A 15,605-nucleotide genomic window follows, 5' to 3' on the forward strand; every position below is an offset into this window, starting at 1 on the left:
CATATGGGAAGGGTTCTGATTTCGACATCTAAATCTTTTGTTGGCGTTAGTAATGTTATATATCTACTAATTGGGGAATTTCCAATATTGACTGATTATTCAAGGCTGATGGGAGTGTTGTTGAAAGACGGGAGGTACTTATCTAAGTTCAAATCTACGCTCATGTTCAAAAGTAACCGTTCTATCAAAAAGTATCCACTGCCCCATATGTGGGGCAAGATCTTCAAATCAAAAATATTACAAACGACGTGTAAAGAAAGCACATCTGTATCTGCACCATGTACCACTATGGTTACCCCTGTGGGTAAAGTAATTTGAAATAAGATTATTTTGTATAGTGACGTATGTAGTGAAATGTCATATTTTATAATGCGTCTTCTGCAGATCTGGGACTAAATGGCATTTACAGGGTGAATGTTGCTTACAGCTACTCTGTGTGTAATGTTCCAGATGAACGCAGGAGGAAACTGTGGGGCACTAAGTTGAAAAGGTTAATTGCAGAATGAATAGCAAGGAGGGGTGGAGGATAGAGGTCAAACCCTGCACCACTAACAGACACATAGGACCTGATTCGGTAAGGAAGGTAAAGCAAAAATAAGCATTAACTTTGCACATTGGCAAAACCATGTTGCATTGGAGGGAGAGGTATGTTTAAAATGTTGGGACAGATTTATAGTTGGGGTAGGACATGTCCTAGATCAACTTTACATTTCAGTGTAAAAATAAAGCTATCGAGTATTTGTGAGCTAGATGAAGCAGCAGCCAGTAATTTCCTTACATGCAAAATATTATACTAATGTGCACCCCTTGCATTGTAACATGGTTTGTACAGGAGAACACTTTTTTCCCCTTGCTCTCCTTAATGACTCGGACCCATAGTGGTTTCAGCCCAAAGTGCAGGAATTAACAAAAAAGAAGAACAGTCATTTTATTCGGGTGCACAGTATTATGAAAATGATATTAAAACCTAATATCATTTATTACATATACTTTTATCTTTATTACATATTTAAAAAGTAGTAAATAGTTACACTCGTTGGTGAAATATGAAAAAAAAAAAAGTCGTGAAAAAATAGAAAGCAAATTAAATGGTGATATTAAAATATCCAACAACCAGGACTCAAGTGACATTGTGTGAAGAATGGGAGTGGAACTATCCAATATGTCTGGAGAAATGACCCCCACCCTCACAATGGAAGGTTCCCAACCTGCGGAAGGAGGAAAGGCGTAATGTCCACGAGAGATTTTCATTGATTGAAGGGGCCATCCACCTCCAATAGCTTCTAATTTATTTACTGCTTGTAAAATCGGCTCCTTGGTTCTAAAATGATTGAAGCCTAATAATCGGGTCCAGGAGGGTACATTAGAGCTTTGTTAAGGCTGGAGAAATCTGAGCATAATCCACTAACCGTTCGGTTTCTTTGGTGTAATGGGCAATCCGGGAGAGGGACGGGGGTTCTCTGTGGACAAATGAACAGGGAATGTCGGAGAGTGAAAGATGGAACTGTGACATGAAGCCAAGGATGATGGAAAGGAGAAAGCTGTATGTGGGTAAGTCTGCCTGAAGCCTGGCATTATGGGAGCCTTGGTACTTTTTACTGACCGATGAACATTATCTTCTGAGTTATTAGAAAAGAAGTCAAAATTTGGTGGTCAGAAGAATATTGTGATTAGTATTGTCATTCGGACAGCTGTATTACTGATCTAAGCCCAATGTACCACCGCAGTGGGCTATAAACTCCGTATGTCCACTGTTGTTCTCTGTATATACCAGATTGAAATTAATGTTACACGTTTTGTTAGTCTGTAAGCGATGTGTCGGTAAATGTTTATAGACTTGTCGGCAACAACCGTCAAAGGTTGGCAGATGTGCGTTCCAGGTGCCCACCTTCAGGCGCGGTAACTAGGAATTTGAGTCTCCAACAAAGAATTGGCCAGGCTCCATCTAGGGTGTAGGGTGTCCGGTTTTGTAGGGTTGTGTAGAGAAACACACACTTAGATCTTTACTACACTTTTGATAAAGTATGTATCCTCCCTGTTTGTCTGACTAGATCATAGACACAGTGGAGCTGGTCCACCCCCTTGTCATGTCAAGCCAACGTAACATTGGAAAGTCCTGTGGATATCGCTATTGCTGGGATGTTCTTCCGTCAGTTGGCTGAAGTGTTGGCATGACACCGTAATGGGTGGTTTGGGTTCATTGCAGACCAGTTCTGTACATCGAGGTCCTTCCTTTTGTGCCAAGAAGCTCCACCATTCAGATATAAGGAACAACGTTGTTTGTTTTATTTTCTAAGGATTCCTTTTAAAAAGTAGAATTAAGCCCCAGTTGTCTTCTTGCCAGAGCAGTTGGTGCTTAATGTGAGAGTAGGCAGACTGGCATGACCATCTGTATTTGTCTTCTGGGTGTGAGTATCTGGATTGTAAAGATGCACTGATTTACCACTGGTTGCTGCCAAGCTTGGTTAAGGTCACATTTCTCTGTTATGTTTGCTTTACATGCTCTGGTTTTATTGTCTAATGGATCAGGACTGGACAACCTCCGGCTCCTCGGGTGATCTGAAACTATAAACTCCAGCGTGCTTTGCCAACCGATAACAAGCCAAATCGCTGGAAGGCTATGCTGGGACTTGTAGTTTCACAACACCTGGAGAGCTACAGTTTCTCCCTGCCTGTGATGAAGAGTTTTTAAGCTTAATTTTTTTTATTTTTGCCAGAAGACCGAGCTAGGCTCCTAGTAGTTGTAGTGAAGGTCCCAGACACGGTGGGAAAAGAAGTTGGCTGCGTAAGACCCTTTGCATTCTTCCATTGATGGGCAAAAAAGATCTGAAACTTTCCTTTTTGTTTCATTTAGTATGTTTAAGCATTGGGTCCAGGCTTCCTCGTTCTGTTAACCTTAAGCTGGGTACACACTACAGAAATTTTGACCAACTCTTTATATTGAGCGATTTTACATGTGACCGATGGTCCGATCGCTCGGTCCATGGACTGCATACACACTAGCCTTGTTTAGGACGATATAGCGAAGAGCGGACGTCCCTTTAGCGACTTTTTACAGCCATGTTGTCGTGAGCAATGACTGTAATTTCATACTCACAGTTGTGGATAGGTCGGAAGTTTATACACACTACACAGCGGAAACGAGATTAGACCGAAAATATTAAACGGTACGACCAACCAAATGAGGCGATAATTGTCCATTTGGGCAGACTTTCGACCATCGTGTCACTGCACACACTGACCCGACTTTTGAACGAGCGGTCGTATGTCGGCTGTTTGAGCCGATTATTGGACGAAAACAGTGTAGTGTGTACCCAGCTTTAATGTGAGCGATTTGCTGAATTTTATCTCTCATTAGCCTATAATGACACTTACATTGGCGGGAAGCCTGAAAATGCAGTTGGAGAAGCAGCAGCTATAACTGAGCAGGAAGTTAGTATGGGCATGAATGACGTACCTTGGTCTGAGCCCTCTAATACAGTTTGTCCCCTTTGACATCTCTGATATTTTAATGGGTTTGTTGCTCACCCGCTCATTCATGCCTCATTGTTATCTGTGGGTGCGGCAGAAAAGAACTTGGCACCGTGCCGGTGTACACAGCAGGCTTGTCAGAGGGATGATCATTTTATCTTTCATAATCTCCATATTAAACAATTGTCCTGTCATCTGATACACCTACTTTAAATAAACAAAGTAGACCTGATGGTTGCTACCAGTCTGACTTCCCTGCAGCCTCTGTGGTAAATGAATGTGTGGCAGATTTTAGCTGTGAGCTGGCTCCCGTAGACGATGGTAAGAGAGCGACTGTTTATTTGGTGAGAGAAACTGTGGGTGATGCGTATTGTGGCTGCTATTATGGGGGTGCTGGCAAGGAACGTCCGCGGGCTCGTGGAGTCTCGCAATCTGGCAATAAGAACCTTTTATGTTTCAGTACGTTAATTGCGCTTGTCTTTTCCGATGCCAGGGGCATAATTCTGCTGCCATCTTATATACACGAGGTGCTAACAACTTTCATTTTCACAATTTATGTTTCCAATCGTGCCGGTTTCTTCCACTGGGGAAATAACTGCTTACAGAAGATAATGTGATGGAAATGACTGCTGGAGTGAAGTCTTAATACTGCAGGGTTTGTTGTCACTTTGTGGGCTGCGTGTTTCACCGACAGAAACTAAAATGTGGTGTTTGGGGATTTTTTTTAAAACAATTTTTAAACATTTAAATATTTTATCTGGCGATAGAACACCGGATAACTCTCTCTTGTTTCATTGTCATTCATGAATGAAATTTATCTTCCTAAGGATTGAAATCGCAGTCATTCTGTCAGTGTTTGAAATGGCTAAAATGGATCTTAAAATGAGAGTAAAACCCTTTTTCAATGAGATTCATCGGGATGTGAAAATGCTGGTGATGCGTCATTCCGCAGAACGGTGGCTCAGTGGTTAGCACTTCTGCCTTATAGTACTGGGGTCATTAGTTTGATTCCCAACCATGGCCTTATCTGTGTGGAGTTTGTATGTTCTCCCTGTGTTTGCGTGGGTTTCCTCCAGGTGCTCTGGTTTCCTCCCACACTATAAAAACATACTAGTAGGTTAATTGGCTGCTGACAAATTAACCGCAGTCTGTGTGTGTGTGTATGTGTGTGTGTGTATGTGTGTGTGTGTGTGCGCTAGGGAATTTAGACTGTGAATGGCAAATATTCTCTGTACAGCGCTGCGGAATTGGTGGTGCTATATAAATAATTGGTGATCATCATTTATATAAATAAATGGTGATGATTTACTAAGTTGCAGTGAGCCAAAAATCTGGAGATAACAGCTGTTTTAGTTTATCAATGGTTAAAGCAGGAACAATCGGAGATCTTTCTTGCCTTAATCTGTTGAAGAACATGATATCAAAGTCCCATCTCCTAACTTACCGCCCCAACTGAGCGGGCACCTACCACTGCTGCAAGTGACAATCCGGGGATTTTAGGGGATTGAAGCTATCCAGGAATGTGCACAAGGATTGACTGATGGAAATGACGGTGTACCAACAATTGCTGCCATCGTGGCTGAGGAACAAACAAACGTTGCAGTTGTCCAGAAGCGGACGCACCGTGTCACAAAAGAAGAGATGGTTTGCACTGAGGTTTTGCACTTTTGCTATCTGTAAATTGCTTCTAGTTACTGCCAAAAAATGCAGAAAACCACATCGGCTGTGAGATGCATTTAAATTGAAACTTATTATTATGATAATTCTTTCATCCCGTGACAACATATTATGAAAAAAATCTGAAAAATTCCCTGGATCAATAACTACCATAATGTCCTATTAATACTTAGCTACAGATACCCTATCTTGTGAGAGGACAGATAATCAATTTCTCCATTCTGTGTGTGTTGCTCATGTGGTGAGGAATTACACAGATTAACCACCCTTCGTAATTAACCCTTTCTTATGCTGAAGGGAAGCCAGTCTTCTTCCATTGGGAATTGATGACTCCTTGTCCTCTGTATTGTGCTTGTGTTATGAACCCCACAATCAGCGATTGATAACCCCTATACAGAATTTATGGTGCGGGATGTTTTTCACCATTAGCAGTCGCCTTTCCCGGAACCACACTGTTGACGGGTACTCGGACGCCCCCTGGACTTGATCCCTGTAGTGTATAGTTGTTAACAGCCGTGAGTGAGGTTGAGTCAGGGAGACTCGCGGCTATGGAGCAACACGTAGACAAAACAAGACAGACAGGACACAAAAGAGGATAGTCAACTGGCAAGCCGGATCAGAGGACAGGAGAGATGCACAAGGTCAACAAACAGGCCAAGGGCAGGCAGAGATCCAACAACTAAACATAGCCAAGGTCAGACACACTGAATCCAGCAGTAGAAGATATACCAATTTATACAGGATAAAGATACAGGAACTAACCTAGGTAAACCTAACACCAGCAAGGCAAATATGGCAGAGAGTGTATTTATGTAGGTTCTGTCCAGTCAGCTGCTGTTTTGAAATCATGTGAGCAGAAAGTGTCAACTGATCAGCTGCTAGGTAGTGAGCAGTGATGAATCTTGCATGAGCTGATAAGTCAGCTGCAACGTGGAACCTCCAGCACACAGACACAACAGCTCTGACACCCATATGCTATTTTGCAGTTACCTTCTGACTCTGAGTCCTGCTACTTGGCGTTCTGTCTACTAGTATTCCCGAAATCCAATCCTAATATTCCTTTTCCATTTCCGGTTTCCCCAATTGTACTCCAATTGATGTTTAACATAGGTATTACTACAGTCTAAGTATATAACCCTACATTTATCTACATTAAATTGAATTTGCCAAGTTTGCCTAAAGATTTCTGTAGAAAATGATTATACTATTGTGTTAATAACCCCGTGTAGCCTCATATAATATGGACTCCTTATGTTCAAGGCCATCTGCAAGGTCAGTACACACAGGGTCCAATACTAGTAGATGTTTTACACCACGTAGGGGTCTATTTATCACTTATAAAGTCCTTTTTAGTGTTTCTTGTATACCCGTCAGTGATGATATCACTAGAGTAATAGACACTATTAGGAGAACTGAGCTGAGAAGAATTGAGACCGTTATTGGTGCTATTATCTCAGAAGAGTAACAACAAACACTAACGATTCTGTGGATATAGTTTTGCATTATGATTTAGCTTTTGAAACATAACAACATATTGATTTTGTTTTGATGTGATTTTGTTATATGCATATAACACTGTTTATTCCTATGATATGCGATATTAAACAAAGAAAATATTACATGTCTCAGCTGTATTTGCAAACAAATGTAATATTGAGGGGTAATTTAGAAAAAAGGTAGTTGGATCTTAAAATAGATAAAAATTGTCTCTCTTTCCCGGAACCACTTGTTGTATTCTCCCAGTTTATATCTTGATAGAAAATCGCCACGATTCGGACCACGTTCTCCTTTGCAGATATTTCACTTTGTACTCGCTTAATGCCAGGTGGCTTCAAATATACCCCAACCAGAAATTTTTTCGGTCTCTTAGTGTTTAAGAACCATAAGGGATCTGTCAGGCTCTGTGCCGTCTGCAAGTGCTCATCACATTGAGACCCAATCCGTGACCCTGCTCACTATCTAAGAATACTGTATGTTCTAGGATATTTTATTAGTATCATTTTGTACGTTTTATAGTACACAAGCAGACTGTATGGAAGATCAGCTGGAGACTAAGTTACCTAAATGATTGGTTGACTATTTTAAATAACCCCTTTCAGAGATGAAATCAACACCTCTGGTGAAAGATACTTGGCGTTTTTATTATACATGATGCTTTTTATATGATTATTATACCATACAGCTGTTATTAAGTCATGTAATCTACTGTAAGTGTCCAGCTTTATATAGGAAAATGAGTGGTTACTATTTTATGAGTGATGTGATTTAGTTTAATAAATACCTAACATTATATGTGCTTTATGTACAACTTTGTCTCGCTCTTTTTTTAAAAAAAATAGATTTTTACAATCAGTTTATACTTAATAGTAATTTTAGCGCTGCTCAGTTTCTGGGAGGGGATTGGGCGTATGCCCGCAACTGATGTACAATTAGGGCGTGCCAAGCTTCAGCGCACGCGGCAGTGTCCGATTCAAGGTTTGGACATCTCTCAGGTACGTCCTTTTCTGTCGTATCACTTGTACCAGCTACAGGTCGGGTGTAAGTGCTGATTACTAGTGATGACGGCTGTGTACGCTGCTAGAACGTGTGTTTGTATCAGCAGCTACAGGTCAGGTGTAAGTGCTGATTACTAGTGATGGCTGTGTATACAGCTAGAACATGTGTTTGTATCAGCAGCTACAGGTCAGGTGTAAGTGCTTATTACTAGTGATGACGGCTGTGTACGCTGCTAGAACGTGTGTTTGTATCAGGAGCAGCTGTAAGAATACATTTTATGTACAGTAGTCATTAATAACCTTCTAATAAATTAATTTTATGGGGGAAGGGGGGCAAAATAAATGTTTGTGATAAATTCACGTACCTGAGGTCTTGGCTCGCCCGTACTGTACATTGACTACGTGCATACGCTGCTTTCCGCCCTAAAAATCATCGGCCATCAGAAATGTCATTTGCGCTCACAGATGGATTGCATGCTCTTGCGTTCACTGGCGTGAAGTGCGTTTCTGGGCATTGACAGAGTCATTTCACGCAGAAATACATCACACAACGGGACTTACGTTCCTTAATGAATCAGGTACATTGTGTTACTGTTCGTTTATGGGGTAACAGCACATTTACATTGAGCAGACTACAACCTGTTTTTATACATGTAATTAACTCTTCAGTGACTAAGGTCTGTTTATTAACATATTAGATGTATTTTGTCACAAAAATCAATATAGTAAATAGGGCCTGCCCAAATGTGACAGAATCCTTCTACCAGATGCTTATGTTACATTTATTAAAATGGCGACAAGTTCCATTGTTGTCGAAAAACTTGTGTATTGTGCTATCACTATCCCAGGACAGAGATAACAGGAAGAAAATGCTTTATTTGCTGAATAGCGTATAAAGTAAATATACTCCTGTATATTGGGGTTGAGTGCGTACTAGCAGGTGGCCTGTCCACAATACATACCACCAAACTTTAGAATCACGAAATTGGGACTAAATAAGCCCCGCCCCCACGCTGCCCAAATATTATGCACAAATTTGGGTATAATTCCACCTCCCTTTTGAAGCCCCCGAGTTGAGATGTCCAGCCCAAATCGGGGCAGTAGGAAAGTATGACATCGTGACTCGATCACATGGACAACATTAAGCAGACACGCCCCTTTTCAGAAAGGGTGTGGCCAGGTTCTGTTTAAAAAAAACATAGAATGTTGGGAGAGATTTGGGAACAGTTAGAGCTACAATGTAACTCACCCGACACATGAATATGGATAGGAGGTGGGGTGAGCGCTTCCAGACACTGTATAAACTAGGGCAGGAATTAAGCCTCTATTAATCATGGAAAGATGGGCAATAATGAGATGGTAAAAGGATTTTCCTATGAATGGGACTGAAACCCTCCCAAAATGTTTCCAACCACCTCACACCCAACAATGAAGTGTTCCGAGATTTGGTTCCACCTAGTTTTCCCACACCCGTACTTTGCCATAGAATATGTATTTATTTTATGAGCCTATATAGAGTAATCCAGATAACACAATACTGGTTATAAATGTTGGTATTTTGTTTGCACATTTTCCTTTCTCTGACCCGGCTAATAATTGTTGTTCTTTTTTTCAGGTTTTTAACAATGAAATCTGTCCGAGCAGTAGTGGTGGTTCCACGACCAAAATGAACAGTAAACAAGGTGGGTATTGTCTACCGGATATCTCCAAAGAACACAACACAGACTTTGCTTTATGGATTCTCCTGTAGGAAATCTCCTTCTGCTCATGTTCAGTTTTAAAATCAATAAAAGATAGATTTGTCCATATACAATAAGCGTCTCCTCGCGCTGGAGTGCTTCCAGGAGCCGGAACCTGTCCGGTGTTCGGCCGCCATACAGGGGAATCGATCTTGCGTACGAAGTCGGGCACAACGTGTTTCGAGGATCCAGACTACAGGGATCACTTGTGGTGGAGACTTTACTTTGTTACAAGCTATTCATTTATTTATTTTACATATTTAACATGGGGATCGTGCCCTGGGCAAAGCTCGGACAACATACAGCTCCAGTTTTTGTGGACCCACAGTTGAGAATAAATAAAAGAGCACAAAGGGACGTATCCAATGACCGCTGGAGAAGCCACAAGTTGTTTTCATATGTGCGAAGCAATAGCTTCTTAATTCCTGTACCATCATAATTACATATAGCTGACTGATACTAAAATGTCCTTGTTATACGTAGTAGTATTATTATTATTTTATTGTGCCAATGCAGTGATTTAGTGCAGCTGTCAAATATTGTGTCACATGGTAAACTTTTAAATGGACCCCAACCCCTCTTGTCAAACCCAGCAATTAAGATCTGCTCCAATCCCGATCACTACAACACACTAATATTTGCCACGGAGGTAGGAGGCATCTAGTCGGACAACTTGTCTTTAACAATCACTCTACAATGTGGAAGATGTTGGTCCGCCACAGTCCAGTATACAGTAAAGTCCCCACCGCTTCCATGGGTGACCAACCTAAATATTAGTTTCCGGCTTTCTTTCGTTAAATGTTAGTCGTGTGTTTTAATATTCTCTCTATTTAAGCTCATGTCACCAAGCTGCAGCCTTAGATATACACAGGAGGTATTAGTCACTGAGCTGTGTGAAGTCCCAAGGTCGGTAAAAGTGACTGTGGTAGAGGAACAAGCATCTGACACAACGTTTTTGTTTATATGATTTGCCGAAAAGAGGAAATGCTAAAACTTTTGTTTTCTTTCGCCTCCTCCTGGTCTGCCCACAACAAAGCTGTATCCACAGAAGGATCTGGTTTCATGTCTCCTACATCTGCTTACTGGAACATATAGTATAGTAGTGTAATATTGTATACTGGGTCTTATTGTACAGGCAATTAACAAATATGTTCTGCTGATAGATATTATTTAAAGTGGAACTAATTATTTAATTTGTTGTAAGGGAGGGTAAATTGCATTGTCACTTTACCTTTCCCTGAATGCTGACAGCATAGAAAATTAATCACAAGTTGCTCATTGCAAGCTGCCAGGTGCTGGCATTTTTCTGTAAAAATCCCTCTTGCCACGTAGATGTATATAGATCCTACACTGCGATTGGTGCAGGGCCGGGCTCCAAAGCAAATACATAGCTAGGGGCCCATAAATTCCAATCTAGCCTCTCAGGCAGGGCCAAATTAAAGTTTGTGGGTTAGGTCTAAGACAACTAACTTGTGGGGAGGCTCCTTCCAATAACATTTCTTCCAGTCAGATCAAGTCATGTCGGGGACGCCCACCTTGACCTGCCGATGGGTCGCAGTGGGCGTCTGCCAGAGGACGACTAATCACCTGACCGCTGACGCGCTCAGTCACCCGCTGTGCTCTTCACACTTAGGGGTAAATGTATCAAGCTGAGAGTTTCCCACGGGTTTGAAAAGTGAAGATGTTGCCTATAGCAAACAATCAGATTTATTTAGTACATTCTACGGTATGAGCCAATGGAGGGTCTTGCAGAGAGGCGCAGAGGAAGAGGCTATAACCTGTCCCTGCTCCCAGGCCCCTCTCTATGCATAGTCTTATGCTTTCATTCAGTGCACCCCCTATTAATAGGTTGGCCTTTGCTCGCATGCATACTTCACTTGCATGCTTGTGAAGGGACTGCAGAGCAGCCACGCAGCTCATTTATAGCCTATGTATCCAGAGTTACAACCTTATACTATTCCTCCTTCTTCTCCCTATATAGGAGCTGCAGCGCCCATTACTGAGAGAGCCCCCCATTACTGAGAGCCCCCCCCCCCATTACTGAGAGCCCCCCCATTACTGAGAGCCCCCCCATTACTGAGAGCCCCCCTCATTACTGAGAGCCCCCCTCATTACTGAGAGCGCGCCTCATTACTGAGAGCCCCCCTCATTACTGAGAGCCCCCCATTACTGAGAGAGCCCCTCATTACTGAGAGCCCCCCTCATTACTGAGAGCCCCCCATTACTGAGAGAGCCCCTCATTACTGAGAGCCCCCCATTACTGAGAGCCCCCCTCATTACTGAGAGCCCCTCATTACTGAGAGAGCCCCCCCATTACTGAGAGAGCCCCCCATTACTGAGAGCCCCCCTCATTACTGAGAGCCCCCCTCATTACTGAGAGCCCCTCATTACTGAGAGCGCCCCCATTACTGAGAGCCCCCCATTACTGAGAGCCCCCCTCATTACTGAGAGCCCCTCATTACTGAGAGAGCCCCCCATTACTGAGAGCCCCCCATTACTGAGAGCCCCCCTCATTACTTAGAGACCCTCATTACTGAGAACCCACCTCATTACTGAGAGCCCCCCTCATTACTGAGAGCCCCCCATTACTGAGAGAGCCCCCCATTACTGAGAGCCCCCCATTACTGAGAGCCCCCCTCATTACTGAGAGACCCTCATTACTGAGAGCCCCCCATTACTGAGAGCCCCTCATTACTGAGAGCCCCTCATTACTGAGAGCGCCCCCATTACTGAGAGCCCCCCATTACTGAGAGCCCCCCTCATTACTGAGAGCCCCTCATTACTGAGAGAGCCCCCATTACTGAGAGCCCCCCTCATTACTTAGAGACCCTCATTACTGAGAGCCCCCCTCATTACTGAGAGCCCCCCATTACTGAGAGAGCCCCCCATTACTGAGAGCCCCCCATTACTGAGAGCCCCCCTCATTACTGAGAGCCCCCCATTACTGAGAGCCCCCCATTACTGAGAGAGACCCTCATTACTGAGAGCCCCCCATTACTGAGAGCTCCCCTCATTATTGAGAGCGCCCCCATTACTGAGAGACCCTCATTACTGAGAGACCCTCATTACTGAGAGACCCTCATTACAGCTCCTGGGAGAGAATGCAACCTGCACAATCTGCAAGAAACAAGTTCTTCTAAGGAAGTTACACACGAGTGTCCAGACTGCAGCCCCCGAATACAGATAAATTAACATTTTCAGGAGGGATCACTGATCCCTATGGTGGAGAAGCCATTCACCCTGGGCAGCACATAACTGCCATAGACTGAGATAGGAGTCACACTACAGCTTCAATCTTGCGATCACAAGGGATATATGGTCAAAGTTGTGCTTGATCTGCGTTGTGTGTTCTGTACAACATAATACGGATGGAGGTCAAGACTCGAGCAGAGGAGCAGCAGAACGCCCGTCTGTGGGAACTGGAGCCTGACAGGAGTTTGGAGTTGTTTGAGTTTATTAGTGAAAGTGCCCCAGGGTCTGATAGAAGTATGTGTGTTACAGCACTGTATAAAGTATGTGTCTACTGTACATGTGTTATGTCTTATGGTCAGGAGGAATGATGGAGCGATTTCCTGCTTTTATAGCACCACCTCCTCCCTGTGTAAAGTGTTTTGCTTTGTGTTTTGCATACAGGATGGCGAGCCGGAGCAGTGTTCGTTACAGTCATGTTCTGCTTTGGAATATTGTGGTATCTACATGTGGAGACGTACATTCCAAGGTACAGTACACGCTGGGATCTCTGCACAGTACAGAGATCCACCCCCTGAATGTTATCCCACCTACCCCCTGCATGTTATCCCACCTACCCCCTGCATCCACCCCTGCGCGTTATCCCACCTACCCCCTGCATGTTATCCCACCTACCCCCTGCATCCACCCCTGCGCGTTATCCCACCTACCCCCTGCATGTTATCCCACCTACCCCCTGCATCCACCCCTGCGCGTTATCCCACCTACCCCCTGCATGTTATCCTACCTACCCCCTGCATCCACCCCTGCGCGTTATCCCACCTACCCCCTGCATGTTATCCCACCTACCCCCTGCATCCACCCCTGCGCGTTATCCCACCTACCCCCTGCATGTTATCCCACCTACCCCCTGCATCCACCCCTGCGCGTTATCCCACCTACCCCCTGCATGTTATCCCACCTACCCCCTGCATCCACCCCTGCGCGTTATCCCACCTACCCCCTGCATGTTATCCCACCTACCCCCTGCATCCACCCCTGCGCGTTATCCCACCTACCCCCTGCATGTTATCCTACCTACCCCCTGCATCCACCCCTGCGCGTTATCCCACCTACCCCCTGCATGTTATCCCACCTACCCCCTGCATCCACCCCTGCGCGTTATCCCACCTACCCCCTGCATGTTATCCCACCTACCCCCTGCATCCACCCCTGCGCGTTATCCCACCTACCCCCTGCATGTTATCCCACCTACCCCCTGCATCCACCCCTGCGCGTTATCCCACCTACCCCCTGCATGTTATCCCACCTACCCCCTGCATCCACCCCTGCGCGTTATCCCACCTACCCCCTGCATGTTATCCCACCTACCCCCTGCATCCACCCCTGCGCGTTATCCCACCTACCCCCTGCATGTTATCCCACCTACCCCCTGCATCCACCCCTGCGCGTTATCCCACCTACCCCCTGCATGTTATCCCACCTACCCCCTGCATCCACCCCTGCGCGTTATCCCACCTACCCCCTGCATGTTATCCCACCTACCCCCTGCATCCACCCCTGCGCGTTATCCCACCTACCCCCTGCATGTTATCCCACCTACCCCCTGCATCCACCCCTGCGCGTTATCCCACCTACCCCCTGCATGTTATCCCACCTACCCCCTGCATCCACCCCTGCGCGTTATCCCACCTACCCCCTGCATGTTATCCCACCTACCCCCTGCATCCATCCCTGCGCGTTATCCCACCTACCCCCTGCATGTTATCCCACCTACCCCCTGCATCCACCCCTGTGCGTTATTCCACCTACCCCCTGCATGTTATCCCATCTACCCTCTGCATCCACCCCTGCGCGTTATCCCACCTACCCCCTGCATGTTATCCCACCTACCCCCTGCATCCATCCCTGCGCGTTATTCCACCTACCCCCTGCATGTTATCCCACCTACCCCCTGCATCCACCCCTGCGCGTTATCCCACCTACCCCCTGCATGTTATCCCACCTACCCCCTGCATCCACCCCTGCGCGTTATCCCACCTACCCCCTGCATGTTATCCCACCTACCCCCTGCATCCACCCCTGCGCGTTATCCCACCTACCCCCTGCATGTTATCCCACCTACCCCCTGCATCCACCCCTGCGCGTTATCCCACCTACCCCCTGCATGTTATCCCACCTACCCCCTGCATCCACCCCTGCGCGTTATCCCACCTACCCCCTGCATGTTATCCCACCTACCCCCTGCATCCACCCCTGCGCGTTATTCCACCTACCCCCTGCATGTTATCCCACCTACCCCCTGCATCCACCCCTGCGCGTTATCCCACCTACCCCCTGCATGTTATCCCACCTACCCCCTGCATCCACCCCTGCGCGTTATCCCACCTACCCCCTGCATCCATCCCTGCGCGTTATTCCACCTACCCCCTGCATGTTATCCCACCTACCCCCTGCATGTTATCCCACCTACCCCCTGCATCCACCCCTGCGCGTTATTCCACCTACCCCCTGCATGTTATCCCACCTACCCCCTGCATCCACCCCTGCGCGTTATCCCACCTACCCCCTGCATGTTATCCCACCTACCCCCTGCATCCACCCCTGCGCGTTATCCCACCTACCCCCTGCATGTTATCCCACCTACCCCCTGCATCCACCCCTGCGCGTTATCCCACCTACCCCCTGCATGTTATCCCACCTACCCCCTGCATCCACCCCTGCGCGTTATTCCACCTACCCCCTGCATGTTATCCCACCTACCCCCTGCATCCACCCCTGCGCGTTATCCCACCTACCCCCTGCATGTTATCCCATCTACCCTCTGCATCCACCCCTGCGCGTTATCCCACCTACCCCCTGCATCCATCCCTGCGCGTTATTCCACCTACCCCCTGCATGTTATCCCACCTACCCCCTGCATGTTATCCCACCTACTCCCTGCACGTTTTCCTACCTACCTCTTGCACATTTTTCCATCCTCCCCCTGCGCGTCGTCCCATCCTCCCCCTGCGCGTCGTCCCATCCTCCCCCT

General features: G+C 45.8%; 1 protein-coding gene across 3 annotated transcripts in view; it reads left to right on the plus strand.

Annotated features, from left to right (window-relative positions):
• LOC142107214 (CMP-N-acetylneuraminate-beta-galactosamide-alpha-2,3-sialyltransferase 4-like) overlaps positions 1–15,605 on the plus strand; it is a 93,503-nt gene that overhangs the window by 71,162 nt on the left and 6,736 nt on the right. For all 3 annotated transcript variants that reach the window (XM_075190467.1, XM_075190468.1, XM_075190469.1), the window contains 2 exons: positions 9,259–9,325; positions 13,016–13,100. In XM_075190467.1, coding sequence (XP_075046568.1) covers positions 9,259–9,325; positions 13,016–13,100 — 152 coding nt within the window. The remainder of the gene's footprint in view (positions 1–9,258; positions 9,326–13,015; positions 13,101–15,605) is intronic.

This window comes from Mixophyes fleayi, chromosome 11, assembly GCF_038048845.1.
Source record: "Mixophyes fleayi isolate aMixFle1 chromosome 11, aMixFle1.hap1, whole genome shotgun sequence".
Lineage (NCBI taxonomy): Eukaryota > Metazoa > Chordata > Amphibia > Anura > Limnodynastidae > Mixophyes > Mixophyes fleayi.